This window comes from Stigmatopora argus, chromosome 8, assembly GCF_051989625.1.
Source record: "Stigmatopora argus isolate UIUO_Sarg chromosome 8, RoL_Sarg_1.0, whole genome shotgun sequence".
NCBI lineage: Eukaryota > Metazoa > Chordata > Actinopteri > Syngnathiformes > Syngnathidae > Stigmatopora > Stigmatopora argus.
Window position 1 is genome coordinate 9,474,364 of NC_135394.1, and position 21,737 is coordinate 9,496,100.

General features: G+C 40.4%; 1 protein-coding gene across 4 annotated transcripts; it reads right to left on the reverse strand.

The window, feature by feature from the left end:
* Window positions 1–297: 297 nt before the first annotated feature.
* ipo13b (importin 13b) lies at window positions 298–20,918 on the reverse strand. Of its 4 annotated transcripts, none has more exons than XM_077607425.1 (23): window positions 20,774–20,918; window positions 20,351–20,459; window positions 15,448–15,573; window positions 15,021–15,377; window positions 14,681–14,934; window positions 11,381–11,521; window positions 11,169–11,310; window positions 10,913–11,079; window positions 10,709–10,829; window positions 10,414–10,561; window positions 10,158–10,339; window positions 10,050–10,076; window positions 9,744–9,878; window positions 8,820–8,972; window positions 8,573–8,653; window positions 8,345–8,482; window positions 7,898–7,994; window positions 5,504–5,556; window positions 3,337–3,403; window positions 2,560–2,618; window positions 2,392–2,481; window positions 2,074–2,255; window positions 298–1,979 (listed from the first exon to the last, which is right to left on the reverse strand). In XM_077607425.1, the coding sequence occupies exons 2-23, from the start codon at window positions 20,420–20,422 to the stop codon at window positions 1,883–1,885; spliced, it is 2,889 nt and encodes a 962-aa protein (XP_077463551.1). In that variant the 5' UTR covers window positions 20,423–20,459; window positions 20,774–20,918; the 3' UTR covers window positions 298–1,882. The 4 variants fall into 4 exon arrangements, 3 of the variants coding, with proteins under 3 accessions (XP_077463551.1, XP_077463550.1, XP_077463553.1); XM_077607424.1 differs by having other exon boundaries at window positions 20,351–20,501; window positions 20,774–20,868; XM_077607427.1 differs by having other exon boundaries at window positions 20,351–20,466; window positions 20,774–20,867.
* Between the last annotated feature and the right edge of the window lie 819 nt (window positions 20,919–21,737).

Here is a 21,737-nt window from a genome sequence, read left to right on the forward strand (position 1 = left end):
TTTACTTGGAATTTATGTAGTGTGTAATATTTCCATTATATTATTTCATTTCATCTTCTCTTTAAAAAAAAAAAGAATTACACTGGTGATGAGCCTTAATAACATATTAACAAATAACATTTTATTTAACAAATACATTGTATTACATAGAATAATTGAAGTTTTATTTTTTGTGTGTTCAAATTAAAATATTTATTGTTATTGGTTTTACCATTTTGAAACAAAATTCTAGGATAAATTGACTAAATATTTTGAACATTTCTTCTCTGCGTTTGTTTGAAATAAATCAGACAGTGGTTTTCAATCTCAGATATATTTAATAAATTAAAGCCAAGGTACAAAAAGAACAATGTACATTTCAAATCTCCCCAAATTGAAACCAATTACTTCCTTGAACATGATCCAGTTTCTCACTGTTCATTCTAGAATCCATCTGTGTCCCGAAAGCCTTTCCGCCCTCCCCGACAAAACACAAATACATGCTACATGTCTGCAGGCACCTCGGAAAAGACAGCAGGATTAGGGTTTGATTGGGAATAAATACAACTGAATGCTGATGATGGTCCCCTTCGTCGATATCCTCTAATCCCGTCGAGGCGACCGCTCCTGACTTTGGGAAGCCTGTCAAGAAGTGAAGCTTGCAAAAGTGTCTGTTGTTTTCGGGGGTGGGAGTGAAAGATGAGGTTAGGTATACTCGTGTACTGGTAGGTCCAATATAAGTGCGCTGGACAAGTGGCTAAAGATGCAGCTAAGAACACGCACACTTCGATAATCTTGCCAAAATGGCTAAAAATATGCACAATTTTGATTATTGTCATGACAAGTGCTTAGAGTGGCGGGTATCGCTAGTGTCTGGACACGGCAGCAAATTTTCATTATTGTTGAACTCATCGGCTGCCGTTGACGGCGATCGAACGATCGGTGCCAGCACCCAGTCAAACTGGATTGGACGTCTATCGCCGTCAATGACAGTGAAAGGTGATCACGCAATGCCAGCCTTTTCAATGGAAATGGATTTGATGTCTCTAACCGTCAATGATATTCAAAGATTTTATTGCCAGTCCATGGTTGGTCACCAAATCACCGTCCACATTTAGAGCAACAAAGACCAAATCAATTAGAATGCTAACCCTCTTATTAAAAAAATTGCATATTGATTAAAGCGAATTTTGAAAGCGTGGCTGACGTCGTTTTTGAAAATGTGCCTTTTCGCAAGTGCTCAGACATTAGCGACACCCTTCCCTTACTTAAAGAAATAGGAATCATGATTCAAGATCCATATTATGCCCCACTTTTCCCCGAGTTCCAGTCTTGTCTTTGAATTTCGGATGCGATCAGGAAGGCGTGTGAAACATTGTCGAACATTATGAGCATTTTGGCAACAGCAGTTATCACAGGCTAAGATAACATCCAGAACCCAGCACACCGTCACCATTAAACATCAACACCAATTTCTCCCGAGTAGCAGCTCAAGTCCTTCTCTCGATATAATTAGTATATATATATTTATATATATAATATACGTATATTTATGTCATCCTGAATAAGAACTAGTAGCTACGTTACGATACCATTTTTCGTTTCATATAATCACCGGGAAACCACAGGGAGATGAGAGAAGGCGGAACAAAGATCGCTCCGAAAATGGCAGTTTCTCTGCCTGTTTTTGAGGGTTTTGCTTTGGAAGGAACTCAGAAGGTACACGAGGCAGCATGCTGGGAAGCTGAAGGAGGAATTGGGGTGGGGGGGGGCCTCCCTAAAAGCCACGAGGGTGTTTGTCCGTGAAATGAGCTTCCATTCTAATCTCGTCCCGCCATCACGACTTCCTCGTTAGTTGCGTTGTCCTTTGAGGATTATTGTTTCTTTTCTGAGCTTCTGCAATTCAGTACTCAGCGGCGTACTCCGTGCCGTGCAAGCCTCGGCACAGCAGGGTAAACTCCTTGACGATTTCCTTCACCCGTCGCTTATTCACTCGCTCTCTGTGGAGGAGGACATGATGAAATGGGTTCACGTTCAAAACCTTGAAGTGCCTCGAACCCAAATTTGTAACGATAACCCTCGCTTAAAATTTACCTGAGTATCTGCTGGGAGAAGTGGTCTTTCTGCGCCAAGGTGACCCGGGACGATGGGAAACCGGGCGGCTGCAGCGCCACCTTGAGCCAGACGGCTAGCAGCGAGAAGCAGTGCTTGTTCAGGCTGAAAAGCACCTCCGCAAACTGGTCCATCAGGTTCCGAGATGCCCCTCCGCCGATACCCTAAAGTATTGGATTCGCTATTGTCAGGTTCGCCATTAGACATTCCCAAAAACGTGCATAGATAAAGACAGATGAACACCATGAGACAACCTTATTGTGCAGGATAATGTAGAAAATTGGAATCGGCATTTCTTACTTCCAGTAAGGCCTGGATCAGCAGTTTCCCATCCTCCTGGAGCAGCCCGGCCACCGGAGACACGTCCAAACAACGGGGCAAAAGTTCCGTCTGGAATGAAAGGAGACCAACTTAAACGCGGTTCCATCCTCGTCATTTCACGTACGTGCTCGAAAAGTGTGCGCTCACAAAGAAGAGACACGTTGACTTGACGGTCGGAGCCTCGGGAAACTTGAGTGAAAGAAGTCCTGCAGGTAAGAAATAAAAAGGAATGTCAAACGAGTTGTTGTCCGTAATATAGCAACAAGCCCTTTTTAATATTAACAATTTCTTTCCGCTGAGCAATACATTTTTGGAAATACATGTGAGTTTTGTGATTGATTGTCAATGTATTTTAAAAGGTGAATATTCAAATGAGAAAATGAACAAAAACAATTGAACCTTAAATATCCTAAAATAAAAACTGCATATCGGTTTTGTTTGACATAAATTAGGTTTTTATATGTGGGCATAAAACTTCATCAGATTGAATGTCAGTCCCTGCATATTTTTTTTAGGCAAAAATACAAGATTTGGACTTATAAGAACAGCAATTCTGTTAAGACAAGATGCATATTTGATTTTTTTATTTTTTAAAAAAAGGCTCTTTAACCCCCAAATTTTATCATTTCAAAATATAAATTTTAATATTACGAGAACAAATGATCCTATTCACGTTCTCGTTGAAAATGTAGTCGGTGTGTGTATGCCTTGCTTTATTTTGTTGTTGTAAGAGGTAAACTTGAATTATTTTAAACTATTTACTTTTGTTGTCACTATAATCACTGGTTTAGATAGAAGAAAGCCAATTACTATTAGTGTAAAAATATAAATATCATAAAATGACTACGAATTGTGAACCAAAGTTTGATCTTATCAAAACCGAGGTAGTACACGGGACTTTAAAGTGGAACCAGGCAAACTTACCACAGTGGTACACGGCTTTCACGTCCAGACTCTCAGATAAGTACAAATCGGGCTTCCGTTTGAGAGCCTACGAGGTAGACAAAGGTGTTACGTTTGGGTTGGTGATGTCCTAGCACTACTAGCACCACTCTGTATCCTCCTATCCTTCCTTCCTACCAGCCTGGTAGTTGGATCTGACAGCAAAATGAGACTGAAAACAGATCTGCCTACCAGGCCACACTGGTAAAGACTCTCCAAAAACTCAAGCGATAAAGGCTCTGGTGTGCAACTCCGCAGGTATAACAAACAAATTGAAAGCAAAAGCCTGAAATCATAACTGGGAACTAAAACTAAAAGGTAATGGTGGTTTATGTCTGATACTAGCAAACAACTTTTTTTTTTAAATGTGTTTTTGGTTGAATATGCAACAAAAGAGTGCAGGTAATTACCATGTGCAGATAAAGAGAAATACAACTCATCTCATAAACAACTCATTCAGGATGGAGAAGAGGAGAAGAGAGGAGAGAGGGAGAGGAAAGGAGGAGAATTATGGAAGTTCCATCTAACCAGAGATAGAACTCATGAGAGAGGAATGAAGACGACGACAACAACAAAAAATATTGAAAAAAAAAACAGACAAGCCATCAGCCAATTTGTCTGAAGTGATTAATATTAGACTTGAATATTAATTCTTTTAGGGCTCCTATTGGCTATGGGCTGGAATGACATAAGACAACGCTCAAAGACTAAGCAGTCACCTTGGTGAAATACATTTTTTCAAACTTTTTGGTCATTTACTCTTTCCACTAAATATTAGGATCAACTCCCATTCTTTTTTTGTTCTTTAGTATTTAACAATAGAACATAGCTTCGCTGGGTCTGCGACTTACAAAGGTGCAATTTCAGTGTTTTTTTCATTCCTGCCCACGACTTCCAGAGTTGGTGGAGTTGTTCAGAAGTGATATCTAAAATAAAGACTTCAATGGTAGTAATTGCGAGTGAGATTGAGAGTGTGATAAACAAGGGCTGTTGAGGCTATAATTACAATGTGTTGTTACTCCAACAGGTGCAAAAGTATTACACAATATATGAAAGACATTTAAAATTTGAATGAAAATTTTACATCAATCAATTTAATGAGTGCATCAACCTCTTTTTCCCTCATCAGTGATAAAGTTGTGTCGTTTTTACAAGTTCACATCAGCGAGAAAAAGGTAATTATCCAGAAAGTATATCATCCAGTGAGGATTGTCAACCTCGATTACAAGCTGGCTCATTTATCGGTTAGGACTTCACTGATCTACGGGAAGCCAAAGCCTGCAAAGGTTTGGAGAGGGACTAATTACATTTGATTATAAGTAGACGGGACACCCCTCTAACGGCACAAAAAAAGCACCCAGGCCACCCTAAAGTCCATGAAAGTTGGCTGTCAGCTAAAGCCATGAAGAAAAATGTGTCTAAAAAAGAGAATTTTGTCAAAAACCGTGCAATTCTAATGTACGCTATTCCGCATTGAAAAAATATCGACACATACTCCACATTTTCACTTTAAAGATTGCCCTTCTGAGACATTCAACATGGGGGTGATATTATGCCGACCAATCACACCAGTTTGGTCAGGACACTTTCAAAACGCCTGCCAAATCAAGTCAATTTTTTTGTATAGTTTTGGATGTTATGGGTTTGATCTAAATTACCAGAATGCATACTAGTGCACTGTATTCCTATAGATACAGTTAGGTCTGTGATTCTCAGACAAATCCACATTTATGTCATTTATAATGCACATACAGGGTGTAATTTAAAAAAAAAGTTTGGGCCAATAATTTTGGCAATCTATGCTCAAATGTTCACATAGTCTCAAAGAAACATATGCGGCAGGTGTAAAATTCTTCCACGTAAAAAGGTAATTGTGTTCATATCCGTGAAATATTTTGGGTTTACAACATTGCGTCCTGAATGTTTATGTTCTAATCAACCATTTTTCAAATTTTAGGTGACAGTTAGAAAGCTGAGCGTTTGAGGAGAAAATGTCATTCCAAAGCTTCACCACACGTAACGGGATGTCGTAAAATTGGTTAAACAAGGCGAGGAGGAGTGGAGAGGAAAGGGACAGAAGGAAAGAGAGGAATAAGAAAAGAGGAAGCGAGAAACCCAAAGTGAGTGAAATAAGGAACCAAAAACACACCTGAGCTTGGAGTTGCATAAATGAATCAACAATATCAGGATGATCCCTGGGTCCTAAAATATAATAAAGATGAAACTTAAGAAATCAAAAGAGAATAAGAATAATATACAAACAGCAACGGAACAAATTCAACAGTCATGTGGAACTCAAAAGAGAACTCAAAAGTATTTCATTGAAATAATTCACATGTGAGTAAGGAACAAAGGGGGGGGAGTTGGGAGTGGCATTTTTTTTTTAAAGAGCATGTGAAGCATTGGCGGAGTCTTGAAGGGAGAAAGAAAATAGGCAGGAGACGGAGACATGGGTCTGTTGGTCGACAACAAAGAAAGAAGTAATCAAGAAACAGAAGAAACCTAAGAAAGAAAAGTGGCTTTGGAAGTGGGAACCCAGGAGGCACCTCTGTTACTGTGACGCTTTGGAGGAAGGGGCACCCAAACGCCCGCTTGCTTCCTTGCCTCGCCCTGAAACACCAGCTAGGTCATGAGCAGCAAAATCATGTCACATTTTTTTCCATTGAAGGTCAAAATAGGAAAATTTCCACCTTTTGCCCCATAATTCTGTCCTTTATGAATGACACTAACACAAACGTTGGGTGAGTCAATTTTACTATGAAATGCCTTTAGTGTCCTCAATCATGAAAATGTAAAACAATAAAATGGAGGTCCAAAAGTGTACTTCCAGACCCTTTTTTAATTTACACCGAACAGTTGTAAATATAATATTTCAAGCCAGTAGAAGAAAGCCTTCCGTAGGATAGGAATTTACCAGTTGAGAGTATCGCGCAGAGCACGAGGACTTATTGGTGCCCATGTTGCCTGTAGTTTATGAGTAAGCCAGTAGAAGGCAGTACAGATACAGGCTTGAGATGCATACATTATACACTTGAATGTCAAATGCACCTTATTAATGATTCCGACTCAATGATGAGTTCAACCTTACAATTTTTGGAAGTAGTTTCAGATTCCTTTTTCTGGTAAAAGCTAGAAAGACACTTTCCAAATACACTGCTTGACAAGGCTTGTGTTTCAAGGCAAAGTATTGAAAACCAGCTTACCAGATGCCCCTTTGCTCCAAAGATGAACCCTCGGTGTGAAATCGTTGAATTGTCAAGAAAGGTTCAGATAACACGAACCTCCGTTATGTTGCTGGACACCGGCCACTAGATATTTCTTTTCAAACATTATGACCAATTCCAAATTTATCAAAAAAATAAATAAATAACAGAAACACTGAACATTTCAGAACACGTTCCCAGTCGACAAGCCATCCTGGCCTGAAGCTGATGTCTCAAAATTGATGTTGCGACGACAAAAGTCAGTAGTGAGTGCCCAGCCTTTAGCTGTTCCCACACTCCAAACAAATTTTACCTCCAGACACCCTGTAGCGCTTTACACACTCACAAGTGCACGCAAACACACTCTCACTCTCGCTCTCTCTCTCGCACAGAGCTTATTCAGAGGGTTGCCACTCAGCTCGAGTAAAGCCGTCCATATGTTGTGTTTACAGGCAGCCATATGAATAAGCAAGAAAGCATCCTGTCTTACAGAAGAAGGGCACCTGCTTGGAAAGCAAAGAGCTGGTTGGTGAGGCAGCCATTACGTAAACAGTCAGAAGCAAGGAGGCAGAAGAGAGTGGTAGGGGGGTGGAAGGGGGAAGGAGGCAACATAAAGGGAAGTGGCAGACGCTGGCGTCGATGCCCTTTTTTGTGTATTGAATATCTAGCCTGAGTGTCAATTCCCCAAAATGGATTTACAGGCTACACTGAAATAAAACAGTCAATGAACTCTACTTTAGGTAGATCTGAACCTGCTTAATGAAATCTGTTAGATCATAAATTCTGCATTCACAATAAAACTATGCTCAGTTCAAAGTAGTATTTGATTGAACTGGCAGACTTCTCTAATACAGTCAAGATTTCATATTTGTCAACAATAACATTATCAATGCACCTAATTGTTGGATTCAAGGGATTGGGGTTTCGCCGAACAAATTTGATCACTTTAAATGGATGTCAATTAATAAGCTATTATATACAGAAATTTTCCAAATAAAGGTTACACATAAATCGGATCCTTTTTTTAATCTATGATACCCCCCACTTTTCTTTAAACAACAAAACACATTTTGACCTTTTTTTAAATTAAAGTTTAAAACTTATTTCTAAATGTACAATCCAAAATAACAGGTGTAGCTTTGTCTCCCGAACTTTTTCTTGATATTCCACCATGTTTATTAGATAATTCTGAAGTGAAAATTTGAATGGTTGTGCCAAGAAAATTTGGAAATTGAGCAAAATCAGTCTGTTTTTGTGTGACTTTGGACTGTATAAAATGAAAGGTAACACATTTAAAGATCTCTTGGAGGAGTGCATTTTACAGTAGTACAAATCCCTACCTTGCTGGAAGATGGACAGCGTTACCGAAGTAACAAGCTCAAACAGAGCCTTGATGGGAGGGAAGTGCTCCGTTTGGCTAGCAAAGATGTGGACCAGCTGTAACGCACACCAACCAATACATCACAATCAGAGCACACCCTTAAATATCTGTAGCTTGCACGTGTGTAGTCTCATTTGGTTATTTTTCCGGAACAACCACACATACTAGACTTCTTTGCAGAGTTGCCCTGGCAACCTATGTTCTGCCTCAAGTTCTATTCTTTTTTTAAATTGTTTTTTTTTCACGACAAAGAATTAGAAATGAGTCAAAGGGGGAAAATGACAGACGTATTTAGATGAAATGCTTTCCTAACAAAAGTGAATGTAGGTAAATATAACCTTATTTAACAAAAAAGTCAGGTTTTACAGTTGTTGCATATGGGGAATTCTCACTTTCTTTGGCCTACCTGTCTTGTTAGGTCAAGGGCCGAGGCTTGGGGGATGGTGCTGTACATCTGTCCTAGCATCTGGCTCAGCTGTGACACCATGGGGGCAAAGTCGTGCAACAGCGTCTTCACAGACTTCTCAAAAATGGCGCAAACTGCCTAAAGGGAGTACCCGCGAAATCCATTCGACCAAGTGTGGAATAATAATGTTACCAAATTCCAGCGGGAGAACATTTTTTTTGGACCTACCTCCACCACTTGTGAATCGTTCAGCCACTTGCTGAGTACGTTTTGTATGAGGGCAAACACTTGCTGCAAGACCACCACCACCTGGGGGGGCAGACATATATTTGACTGAGGCTATATTTGAAAGCATTGTTTTCCTCATGCTGTAGCACTGCATGAATCACGTCAGTGTTTAATGTGACCCTCATTCTGGCTACTCATATTGCTGGCAATGTTGTGTGTTGGGTGGGAGTAGTGGGGGAGCACTGACCGGGTTGGGCCCAGCTGTGGGAGGGGCTGTTTTAACAGGCACGGCAGAGCCGTCCCCTGATTCGTCATCTTGCTTGCTGATGTCGAGCGTGGTGAACAAGTTGGATAACAGCCCCAAGATGTGGATGATAGCTAACTTATTGGACGGATTAGGCTGCAGGAAGAAACAGCATAAAAAAAATCATTCAACATAGGTCGAATATCTACAGCTCAATGGTTCGTATACACACAAATATTTCAATGTATTTTTTTCTCCTTTTAATGTACATCCAGTGCACCTAATTCAGGTCATTATTAACGGTCTCCGGTTTCGCCATTGCCGGTTGCCTGGTGATGTGACGCATGAGAAACATCCTTAGTTAATTTTAGAATTCAACATTGAATCTCCTCATATCTGGAGAGGTGGAAGGTCTGCCCGCTAGGAGCTGCTATTTGTCCAGCGCCGGGCATGTTAGCTGATTTGCTAGTCTGATGTCATGCTGACAAAGCAAATGCGAGGCAAAAAAAAGCTGCAATGCAACGAGGATGGATGTGAGGTACTGTGGTACTCAGTTTGTGTATGTGTGTAGACTGAGAACAAAGATGAAGGAAAAGCTTTATCGTGGGTGACGTCTGGCGGCACCCAGCAGTGATCAATGGCAACTCTTGTTTTGTCTTCCTTAATCACTAGACGGAAAAAGCTTCCCTTATGTTGAACACGCTTGAAAATAAAGACTAGCTCAATGTGGATAATAAAATTGGTTTTGGGCTTGAAATAAAAGCTCCCTGATATTCTTGTCTGGAAAGAAGAACGGCTGCAGATATGCCGTAACTTATTTTTACAGCCAGTTCTTTTGACCTCTTGCTCTGAGATGCACTACAACCTTTGGAACTTTACATACGATGAGCTGAAGACAATTGTGTATGTAATTGTTGGTCCACTCACCGTCTCCTCCGCCAGTTTCTCTAATTGCTGGATGTAGGGCGTGATCAGGGAATGAAGATTCCTCAGGATGTCCTCCACAGGCAGAGCGGACAGAAGAAAGCCCAGCGCCTGCATCAGCCACATGCACTGACTTGTCTACCCAAAGAGAGCACACCATTTTAGTCACAACCACAAAAGAAAATGATGTTTCGAATTTAAATTTAAAGATATAAATGTTATTAACGACTTGTCCTTAAAAAAATTACCTTTGTCATTCAATGTGCATCATGAACTGAAAACATTAAAAATGCAACTAAACAAACTAACCTTGTGGATTTGCTTTATTAAAACTTCCTGTAATAATAAGAGGCAAAACGTCAGTGCCACAAAGCGGAGTGAACATTTTGCAGGTCGTAAAGAATAGAAGCGACATACTTGAGATACGGCTACTATGTTGGTGGCGTAAGGCGGTAGGTCGCTTTTGCATTCGCGGCAGATCTTTTTCAGCGTGGAGACGGATGAAATGGAAAGCTCCGGGTTGCCTAGAGCCTGCAGCACAAGGGGCAGGACGCTGCTCAACATCACGGGGTGGTCTGCCAACCACTCAGCCAGAGCACCTGGCAGAAGGATTCACTTTAAAACCCAGTAAACACACACATCAGAATAATGAAGATGACCGTAATGGTTTCACCTATGGTGAACATCACCGTGTCAGCCAGCTGAACATTGTTGATGCTTATTCTGGGAATGAGGCCTATGAGGCCTGGAATGACGTCGGAGTAATTCACATCTATCGTCTCCGCTATGGACTGGAAGCCATAGAGCAAAGCCTCTATATGCTGGAAGAGGAACATTGACGTGAGGTAGACTTAGTCTTTTTAATTGCTTTATTAATACTATCGAGATGTAATTAGGATAGCATTTCTATCTTAAGAGGATGTCAAACAATTGGTGAAAAGATCTGAGCAACACAGCAACCCACCCACCTGCCATGACGTGGGCTGCTCCGTATTCGTCAAGAGCCGTCCTAATTTGTCATACAGATTACTCAGCAGCTCAGCACCCAACATCTCATAGACGTACATGAGCGTGTCGGATATGTCCACCCTAAAGGCAAGGCCTCTTGTATTTAGTCTTTTATATAAGATATGACATGAATAAAAATTTCCCTTCGGATTGGAAACACCGACCTGTAAATTCGGAACTGCTCTTTCTCATCTGAGGACCACGATGCATACTCTTGGTCGGAAGGGAACTGGGCTTTGTGTAGCAAAACGTCCACAAGTTGAAAATAGACTGGTCTGTAAACCTGCAGGTACACTGCCTGCTTACTTGTCTCAAATGACATGATTTCATCCTGGAGGGAAATCAAAGGCGTGCCTTTCTTGAGTCCGGATCACAAATTCATTTCCAACGGACATTCCGTCTACACGAAGCCGCGCTTACTTGTAGCGTGTACCAGAAGGTGAGCGTGAGCGAGCTGGTGGTCTCGTTGACCGGGTAGTGGCCAGGGATCCCCGTGCAGAACATGATCATGTTGACTAAAGCCAAGAAGCTCTGCCAGTGATCGACCTGCTCCAGCAGAATTCTGGGGGGCAAAAAAGGGGAAATTTTGATAATAATACCAGGCGTTTTGTCATCAGGCAACCCAAGCTAACCTCGAATGGTTCTCTCCCAACGTGACAGCAATGCGGCAGATCCCGTGGCAAGTCTCCATGTCGCCGCTCTGGACGGCGTCTCGGAGCTGTTCCTGGAGAGCCAGCACATGAGGGACCAGCTTCAGCAACGTGTTCACGTACCTGTACGACGCATGCACACACAAAACTAGCATTTGGTTCCATTGAGAGCCAATTTCCTTCCTCCGATTACCCAATTGCCTGCCATTGAAATGATTGCTGCCTGCCCTTCAACTCAACGTGGCTTGGGCATCTATCAGCACTAAAACAAAATCATTCATCACCTTCCCTTCACTTTTAAACAGTTAATTCACTATCTGATTGCCTTGTGCCACGTCATGGGACAATGTCATCTTTAATGGCATCATGAAACAGTGTGACATTTAAAGATGAAGGGCATGTGTGTGTGTGTGTGTGTGCGTGCGTGTGGGGGGGGAGTTGTAGTGAAAGTCGATACATATGTGAGAGAAAGCAACAAAAAAAATGCGTGAAAATGTGTTTGTGAAAACCCAGAAGTAGTTTTGGGACGAATAGGGCAATGTTTCATTCTTCAGCGAATGTCAATATGAAGCGTGATTCTGGCTTGATTAATATTTAATGACAATGACACAGCAAAGTTAAGTGACTATTATTTCCATATGAACAGTTGTGGTTACATTGACCAAAATACTCCCAATAGCTTAGCACGTTAGCGAAAATACTATCTCCAAGTATAAAAGTGATTGAAAGATTTTTCCAATCACATTTCAGAGTTGAACTCTCATTTCCAGAAGAGATACTTCTGAACACAGACGGCCATTTTACCAAGTCCAGCATCTTGTGGACAGACGGCCTGCACTCAAACCCTAATGAGTGACTGCAACTTGCACTTAACTGGTTCATTCATTTTTAACTACTGCTGTACAGATGCGGTTCATGTCCTTTAAACGAGACAAATTATGCATCTTTTATAGACGTCCAATCCATTTGAACATTTGCTCTCAGTCCATTCAGTACAAATAGACTGGATGTCTTTCTACGTAGTCAAAAGTTAAGTGATTTAAGAGACATTTTAAGAGAGTCTGGCTCAGTCTGCCCGTCATCCCTAAAGTCGAACACTTCTCGACAACTCCTTGTTGTGATCCCAACCGCAATTACCCCGGAGACGGAGGGGAAAGGGTTGCCTGGCAACAGAATGCGGCTGGACCAATCGTGCGCCCTCTGACGAGTTGATTGTGATGAGTTTAAACAAGAGGGAGAGAACCCGACGAGGGGAGGGGGAGGAAAAAGACTGGAGAAGAAACATTGCTCCATGTATGGCGGATGCAAAAATAGTTAATGGTATGCTTGCTACGTGCTAAGGCTGCCAACTTTTGCTGATTGTTTAAATAGCCAAACACAATTAGACATTGATTATTTAAAACTGTTCAAATGCTCTTTTTTAGAGACAGTTAATAGTAAATAACCTCTCCTTTTAAAATTTAAAAAAAGAGGGCAGGGTAACAACAGTATTTTCTTTTTGATTTGTTCATTTTAGAAATAAATTAAAACCATTAAAATTCTGTTATAATTTTAATAAAGGCAAAAGAACAGTTCACATAGAATGACAATGTTGTCACTTACATTAAATGTCAAGTAAATCAGCAACTATTTTAATAATAAATCGTTAAGACATTTTGACATAAAAAAATTAAATCTGCTTTTCTGAGGCACTTAAGAGTAAATATTCCTTAATTATTATTTGACTTTAAAAAATCAGTCTTTGTAATTTGTTCATATAAACAAAATATGTATTATTTTTATGAAAAAAAAACATTATTAATTTTCACATTTCTTTGCATTTTAAATTGGGGGAAAAAAATTAACAGAACATTACAGCAACAGAATGGCTGCCATTGACGGTTATAGACATCCAAAGCATTTCAGCTGGGAAGGCTAGCAGTGAGGAATGGAAAACAATCCATTGTCACAGTAAACTTAGCACGTCCCAGTTCAAATATAGATTGAACATCTATTCCCATTAATGGTAGTGAAAGATGACCATTCACATTCAGAGTTAATTAAAGAAGTACTGGTCTATTTCTCAATCCACATTAGTGTAAAGCAGAGGGGCGGACCACCATCCTTTTTTCCCCACCTCCATCCTCTCGCTTGCATTCGGGAAGGAGGGGTAACGAATACTTGCCACATCTGAATCGACCGGTCGCGATGACATCTTGGCCCGGCTCTGTAACCATAGCGACGCCAGCCAACCAAGACGTGCTCCTCTCTTCCTCTACCCCTTTGCCTTCGCTCCCCCCATTAGCCGTCAACATGCTCCGGCATCACGTGACCACCTCTCTCCCGCCGGCATCTACCCACCCAGTCTGCTTCTAATGGACTAGCAATTCTCATATAGCTCCAAGGAAAAGCTTTCCATCATTTCTGTGACAACCTTTGATGCTGTTACAGTGGAACCTCAAGTAGAAAATTCAACTTTGACAACATTATTTGGATCATGCATTAAAGGGGACATATTATAGTCAAACTTTTTAAAAGGCACAGATACATTTTATTAATAGTTGTTATAAATGCTTCTCTGGAGTGCCTTCCTGCCCAACAAGTGTGAAATTGAACACGCTGGCTAATCTTTTCTTATCAGACTAAATATCTAATCATATTTTATATCCTGCTTTACGGAAATGTCAGTAGAAAATTAATGTTATCAAATTAATATTCTTGTCATTAAAAGCATTAAGACTTCACATTTTTTATAAATACAATATCAAAAACACTGAACAATAATTGGTTAAAATATATTATATTGGTTTTACTTTCATTTGGGTGCACCCATAGTTATGTTATTACGATCATAAATTATGCTTTTTATTAATTTTAAGATTGCGCTCCTGGTCTCTGATCAAATAAAATCTCCTTCTTGTGAGTGGTCTTAATTTGCAATTGTGTGTTGTTAGTGTATGCTCAGTTTATTACTGTAGCTCTCGTTTGAGACCATGACATGACTTCAATCTGGCAGTCACTTATGTTAACACATTCACTTCCAAAAAGGTATAAACAATGTTGTTCATGAAGAAGAAGTTAGAGGAAAAACTTGTTTTTATGATGAAAGATGCAAATATATGGTGCTTGAAAGAAAGGGATTTCTTGTAAGGTGATGTTTGGTAGAAAATGAGTTAACCTTACTTTGACCTCAATGTTAGCACACAAGACAAAACAGATGAACAAAGTGATGGCCTGCAACACAAAAAAACCTTAAAGCCTGTACAAGTACAAAATACTATTGAACTATAACTTGACACGCACCTTTGTGAGTCGGGCTGCGAAATGGCATTGACCAGCGCTTCCACGGCAGTGTCAAAAAGCTCGGGGTCCGGCAGGGCGGTGAAGCAATCGTGCACCAGGCCTTCGCTCTCGCTGAGGGGCACGTCCAGCAGCACCCACGATGACAGGCAGCGCAGCACTCGGGCTTTAACCGCGGCAGGACTGTCTGTCCGTCGCAACAACTGCTGCAGCAGCGGGGAAACTGAACCCCACTCTCGGCCCAGGGCGCCCCTGACCTAATAGGATTGAGGACAGTTTGTGTATTAGTGCTTTTTTATGAAGCAATGTAGAAATTCCATTGAAGTCAAGCATACAAACATACCTGTCCCTTTCTGTACTGCGGCAAGCGGCTGGTCTGGAACTCCTCGGGAAGCACGGTGAGCAGCTCCAAGAGGGCAAGGCAGCGCGAGCGCCCGTCGATCCCTCCGCCTTCCTCTTGAAACACTCGCACCATCTCGGCCACGGCACCGGGCCAGGCTTCGGGCATGGTGTTGAGCGCCAACGAGGCTAGCGCCACGCACAGCCGCGTCAGCACCATTTTGGCGCCAGATGAGAAGCAGGCGATCTGCGTGAACAGCTGGCTCTTCAGCGACTCATATTGGTCGCTGGGGATGTCGGACCAGTAGCGAGAGATCTTGGTGTGGAGCGCGTTGGCGCCAAAATATTGAATCTCTGGCACCTGTGGCAAAGGCACGTGGTACGATGTTTAATTTGAAACCTGCCTACGCGACAGTGTGTGGGTATTGTACCTTGTCTGGGCTGAGCAGAGCCCAGCAGAACTGCCAGGCTTGAGGAGACACTTGGGCCTGCATGAGCCACTTTTGGGCCAGATTCTTGTTGTCAATGTTGGGATCATAGTACAGTTGATGCAAGGCCTGCCAGCAAAGACAGATATTGAATACAACTCAATCCTTACACCATAAATTTAGAAAATAGAATAATTTTCATAGAAAAAAGGAATAACTTGGAATAAAGCAATGTTATTGCGCTTAAGCAATGATTCCTTTCACTTGGTCCAAAACTATATTGAATGATCCATTTATAGGCCACGCATTTAACTCATTAGCTGCAATTGACTGTGCGAGACGTCCAATTGACTGATCGCGGGCATCTGGATTGATCCATGCTAGTTAGCGACTTACAGTGAATAACAGAGTAGTTAACTGTGCTTCCAACATTACATGTCCCTGTTATTTTGTCCTAAACCATAAAAGTGTAGTATGCTGGCATCTATTATCAGTCCAAAAAAGCCCCGGAGCACTTTTTGAGCTATTATCGAAACCAATGACCTAAAAACGGAGCGCTTGAGTACTGCTGTTTAGTGGTGGCGAGGGTTAGAGAACACAGTCGTGATGAATGATGGCATCTGAAGGCGCACAGCCACAAGTCTACAATGGGAAGTTGTTTTTTTAAACAGGACATAGCAATCTATCATCTGCGTAATGACTCGCAGGGTCAGCGAAGCAATAACGATGCTGGCGAGAGCTTACTTATTCATTTTGAACCTCAATCTAATTCACAGAAAAGTTGTTGCTGGTCCTCTAAATCTGGATTTAAGATTACATTAGATTTTCTCAGTGGTGCTGAAAAATGAATAAAAATTACATTACAGTAATAACAGTCTGAGAAAGAGAATGTAAAAAAGAAAACCATTTTGGAGTCAATTTGAAATTGTGCTGCTCCTCCTAGTTTGCAAACATTGATCACCTGGGGGCAGTATAACGTACAATGCAGCTTTAAATACTGCCTGTAGAGCACGTGTCAAAGCGGCGGCCCGGGGGCCAAATCTGGCCCTCCCATCTCCGCATCATTTTGTGTGACACGGAAAAGTAAATCATGAGTGCCGACTTTCTGTTTTAGGATCAAATTAAAATGAAGAGTATAGATGTATATTACATTTCCTGATTTTCCCCCTTTTAAATCAACAATTGTAATTTTTTAATCCATTTTTCTGTGTTTTTAGTTCAAAAATCATTTTGTATAATCTAAAAAAATATTTAAAAAAAAGCTAAAATAAACATTGTTTTAGATCTATAAAAAAACTGAATATTTAGAGCTTTTAATCCATTTATGATAAAAATAATCTAAATATTATATCTAAAATGGTCCGGCCCACGTGAAATCAAGTTGACGTTAAAGCGGCCCGCGAACCAACTCGAGTCTGACACCCCTGATTGGATTGGATTGGATAACTTTATTCATCCCGTATTCGGGAAATTTCGTTGTTCCAGTGGCAAGAGGGTGAGGATGCAGGAATAGGAAAGGCATTTTAGACATAAATAGATAGGTGATCTAGAGCTAATAAGGTTCTTGGCAATGGTTCCACCCTGAAACACTTTAATTCAACTCCACTCCTTATTTCCTTGCTCCATCAAATGCAATATTAATATTCAGTCTGGGTAGAAGACATTTTATAATTTCATTATGTATTACACCATGCTTTGTGTGTGTATAAAAGGAAACTCAAAGAGATAATATAAAGCAGTTCTGGATACATCTTCCCTCATTCAAACAAACATGTGCACTAGGATGTTTTTTTTTCCTGCATCAGCTCCACTCTAATTCCCCTTTCAGCTAATTGCGGTGTTAAAGTTGAACACAGCAACGCGGCAGCGATGGATCATTAGTGGAGCTCACAGGGCTTGGCTTACTTTAAACCCCCTCAAGACCTCTAAAAGAGTTCTCAAGTGTCTTAAAAACACATCTGTTAGAGCTCAAAATATTCCAAGGAAGAGGAACTTTCTTTTAGAGCCTATTCGTGAAAGCGACAGTAAAGTTTGAGGACAAACCTACATTTTGCAACCATGTACTCCCTGATACTGTCCCTACAAATACTGCTAGAATTTTTCAAACAACTCATTATTTCAGCCAATATTGGCTACAAATGGAGGGGGAGCCCATCTATGCCACCCGGCTTCACCTGAGTACACCGGGCTCTCGTCAGTTTTGCCATCGAGAGGCGGAGGAGTGACGCAAGTGAGAAAATGTCCCCTCGGCCACAGCCTCACCATCTGCTCTCACATTTGCCAAAGTCACACTAAAATGCGCCAGCGGACTCAAATTAACGATAAGAGGCAGTCGCAAATCATCAATGACGAGCAATGAGATTGGGAGGGGGAGAAAAAAAATTATACCTAGTACTTGACAGGGGCATAATCATTTTCTTTCTTTTTTTATATGACTGAGAAGATTATTAAGAGAATTAAAGGCATAGGAATGCTGAGAAGAAAACACAAAAATGAGGTGGTCAGCCATTGCAATAAACACGAGTTGTCAAAAATGGCTATTTTTGGATTTATTTACTCCCGATCTGAATCACTGTGCTATTAAGGAATTAAGAGAATAAAAGTAAATTCATTTGACAGTCCAAATGGGAAATATTTAATTCAGGCCTCACAGTTATGGGGTCGTGGCTTCATATTTATTTTATGGCATTCTAGTTTTTACAAGTTTGTATTTAATAGTATTAAGATTACTTATCAAGATATTTATGAATGTTATTGATTTTGATCAACACATGGCAGTTTGTGGAACTAGCAAACGTCAACAATGTGGAACATTGTCTGTCAACCGGATAAAGAACAAAAGCCATCTTGGTGGCACCGGAGCTAGGAGCCATTGTCTCCGGCATTTGTACACAAAAATCAACAGACACACCATCCCACTATGACATGCTACGCTGGAGTTCCATGTTTAATTAATACCATTAAATCCCCAATTCTGCTTCTGAAAAATGTTCTTTTATAAAAATATTGAGTTGAGGAGCTTCATTTATGGCAAAACAAAGCTTTGCCACAATCTTGTAGCAATCTGTGTACGAGTAAGTTGAGGCATTTCATTTGGACCTAAATTATGCTTTTCCAACATTTTCTAGTAATTACAGCCAATTAGAAACCCTTTGCAAACATTAATTGCACTCAGCATTTTAAAAAAATGTCCCAGAGATCATTTCAAGAGAAACAGCATACTATATGAAAAAAAAAAGTTGTAAAAAATAATGATACCCCCCTTTGTGGGTTTCTGCATTAGTGCCAATTAGCATTTAGCTCATGTGGAACTGAACAGAACCATCAGGTATTTTTCTTAATTGAATAAGTTATTAATAAACCTAAAATAACACATTGGTTCATCTTTTTATTAATAATATGTGGACAAGAAAAATGACAGGAAAGGTCCTTAATAGCTATTAAAATGAAAAGCACAATAACAGTCTTGTCATTGTACCATTTATTAAATCGCCACGCTCCAAGTCTTTCCCTTCCCCCACTAGTCCAATCGGCACCCCTCCATTTCTGCACGTTAACTCTGCTTTCACACACACACCTTCCTGTCTCGATCCTCCCCCAACCATCCCTTTAGCAGCGTCACTGGCTACCTAGCAGGGAGATTTACTGCAACAACACAACACTACACACAGTTCATCACCTTAAATCAATGTCTCATAAAATGGTGGACGACCCAAAATGACGGTTGATTTCAAACTGAAAGGTCTCTGGACATACCAGACATGATTTTAGACAAAATTCTAGCCCGGAACGCAATGATCGATGAAGGTTAGTCATGCTGTCAAATGTAAACAACTAGAAAGTCAAAATATCACAGGGTAGTGACGTTGGCCTCAAGGACTACCTGTACGCAGGCGCCACGTCTATGAACCATGATGTAGACTGCTTGGTTAGCTATTCACTAGCCAATTACCCATACAAAATTATGTCCCACTGCAGCAAGAACATTATTTTAAATTATTTTCTAAATTAAGGCGTCAAATTTTGTCACTGGCGTTTTTTTAAATTGTTTATTTAAGGTACCAACAAGTTTGTAACCTAACTGGGTGAGCTGTGTAAGTAATTACTCAATGAGATATGACTAAGTTTTGTGAGGACTATATATTTTTTATTATTTACCATAACTAACGGCATCGAACATGTTAATTTTATCCACGCCTTAGCACATATGACAAATCCTACACATTTTCCAGATTTTATAGTTAACAAATACATTGCTAAAGTACTAAATTATCTCTTTAAATTCAAATAAACACAATCTGAGTGATACATTTTCAATGTTTTTGCCCATTCACATTTACAAATACATTGAATTAGTGTTATCAAACAACAAATTCCTGTTACCTGTGATTTATTTATTCCTGTTTATTTATTTTAACAAGTTAATAAGCATCTATTGGCTCATACCAACCAGCGATTGTTCACTGCCAACCTGTCTCCAATTCAAATGAATTGGACATTTACTGCCATCAGTAGCACTGAAACATTTTCATTTAATGGCAGCCCCACTCCATCATCTATTGCCATATTTTTGAATCATTATATACTGTCTGTTTCTATGTTTAGAAAACTTTCCAACAACAACATTCTTTTCACACAGTTTCAAAACAGTTGTGGATATCTGGGAAAACAAAATCTAATCTAATCACCTGAAATCTTAAATACTGTTGTTAGTAAAAAGTGAAGGACACCTACAGTATGTTACTGGAATTGTCTTTCAAAGATCCGATGATGCTGATCTCAGGTAAATTTTTGCACATATTGCTTGTCAGGACAGGCTGTTTCACGGAGTCCAAATATAGAGTAGGTACAACATCTACCTTATTTTGGAGTAAAAGAACATGAAACGACGACTCCGTAAACTCACCTTTTCTACGTTCTCCACTGTGAAGTCCAAGGCATCTGGTGTGGTTGCTATCCTCCCCGGTGTCTGCATCATAACAACCCTCCTTGGACACTGAGCTGTCAAATGTCCCCTAATCCCTCCCAAAAATCAGGGGGAAGCATAAAATCACAAACTGGAAGAGAGTTAAATAGGCATCCCAATTAAAGTGCAGGGCGGTGATGGTGGTGACAGGATCAGCTAGCCGGCAAGCTAACCAAATGCTAACGCGCACCCATAGAGAAACACTATGGAGACGTTAGCGGCTAGGCTAAGTTTAGCAATGCGCGCCTCTGGAAATTCAAGACTCCCCTACGCTAAACCCCGAACAAGACACTACGATTTATTTGTGCACGCCCGTGCTTGAGCTCGTGGGTCTTGTGCCTAACATAACGACGTTTTCCACACCTTGGCGTCCGGGAGAGACGTGAGAGGATGTGGGCTGGCTGGCAGCTTGATGCCGCTCACTGCTTTGCGTGCGTCCGCCTCCCCGTGTTACGTTCAGGTGCTATAGGAAGGGAATTCCAACATCTTCAGGGTGTTCAAAGTAATGTGGGAATTTTGGGTGCCAAATCGCCAGCGACCTGTCTCAGGTTTTCTGACACCTTCAGTCCGTTCGTAAACCATGTTTGAATTTATATATTTATTTATTTTAATTTTATTTCTTTGCTTTGAGAGGCATTTTCCAAAGCAACGCTGTTGGAAAATAGAATAGAATTGAATGCAATGTATTGTCATAATACAAGGATAATAAGATTTAAAGCTTCACCACGAAGTGCACAAATAACAACTACCAAATAGGCGAATAAATAATTAATTAATAAGTAGTCAATATAAGTACTCAACAACATAAATAAATGGGGAAGTGCACAAATAACAACAACAAACATACAAACGAACAGATAAATAATCAATGTAATTTACAGCTAAATTTGACTTTTCATTAGAATAATAACATTTCGCTATAATTAATCCAATGAGTTACATATGTTGTTTTTATTATAGCTCTTTGCTACACTTGTGTGAAAAGGCGTGGACTTTCAACATTTGACACGTTCAATATAGGGATCACGCATGCGCACTGTATCAGAAGAACGGCACTGACATTCAAATTTTAACCAAGGGACAACAGCGACATGAGGTGGTCAGACAGCGACATTACACCCTCACATTACCCTATCATTGATTTGACGACATATGCCAATTCTATGACTTGAATTCAACATTTAAAAAAGGATAAAAAGACCATTCTAGACTTTTCAAAGGATTAATTTGACACTGTAGAGACGGATTGTGTGACCTTTATCATGTGACAGCCAAAGCAGTGAGCTCAGCGGGCTATTTTTGAACTGGGAACACGTGGCACTGTTTC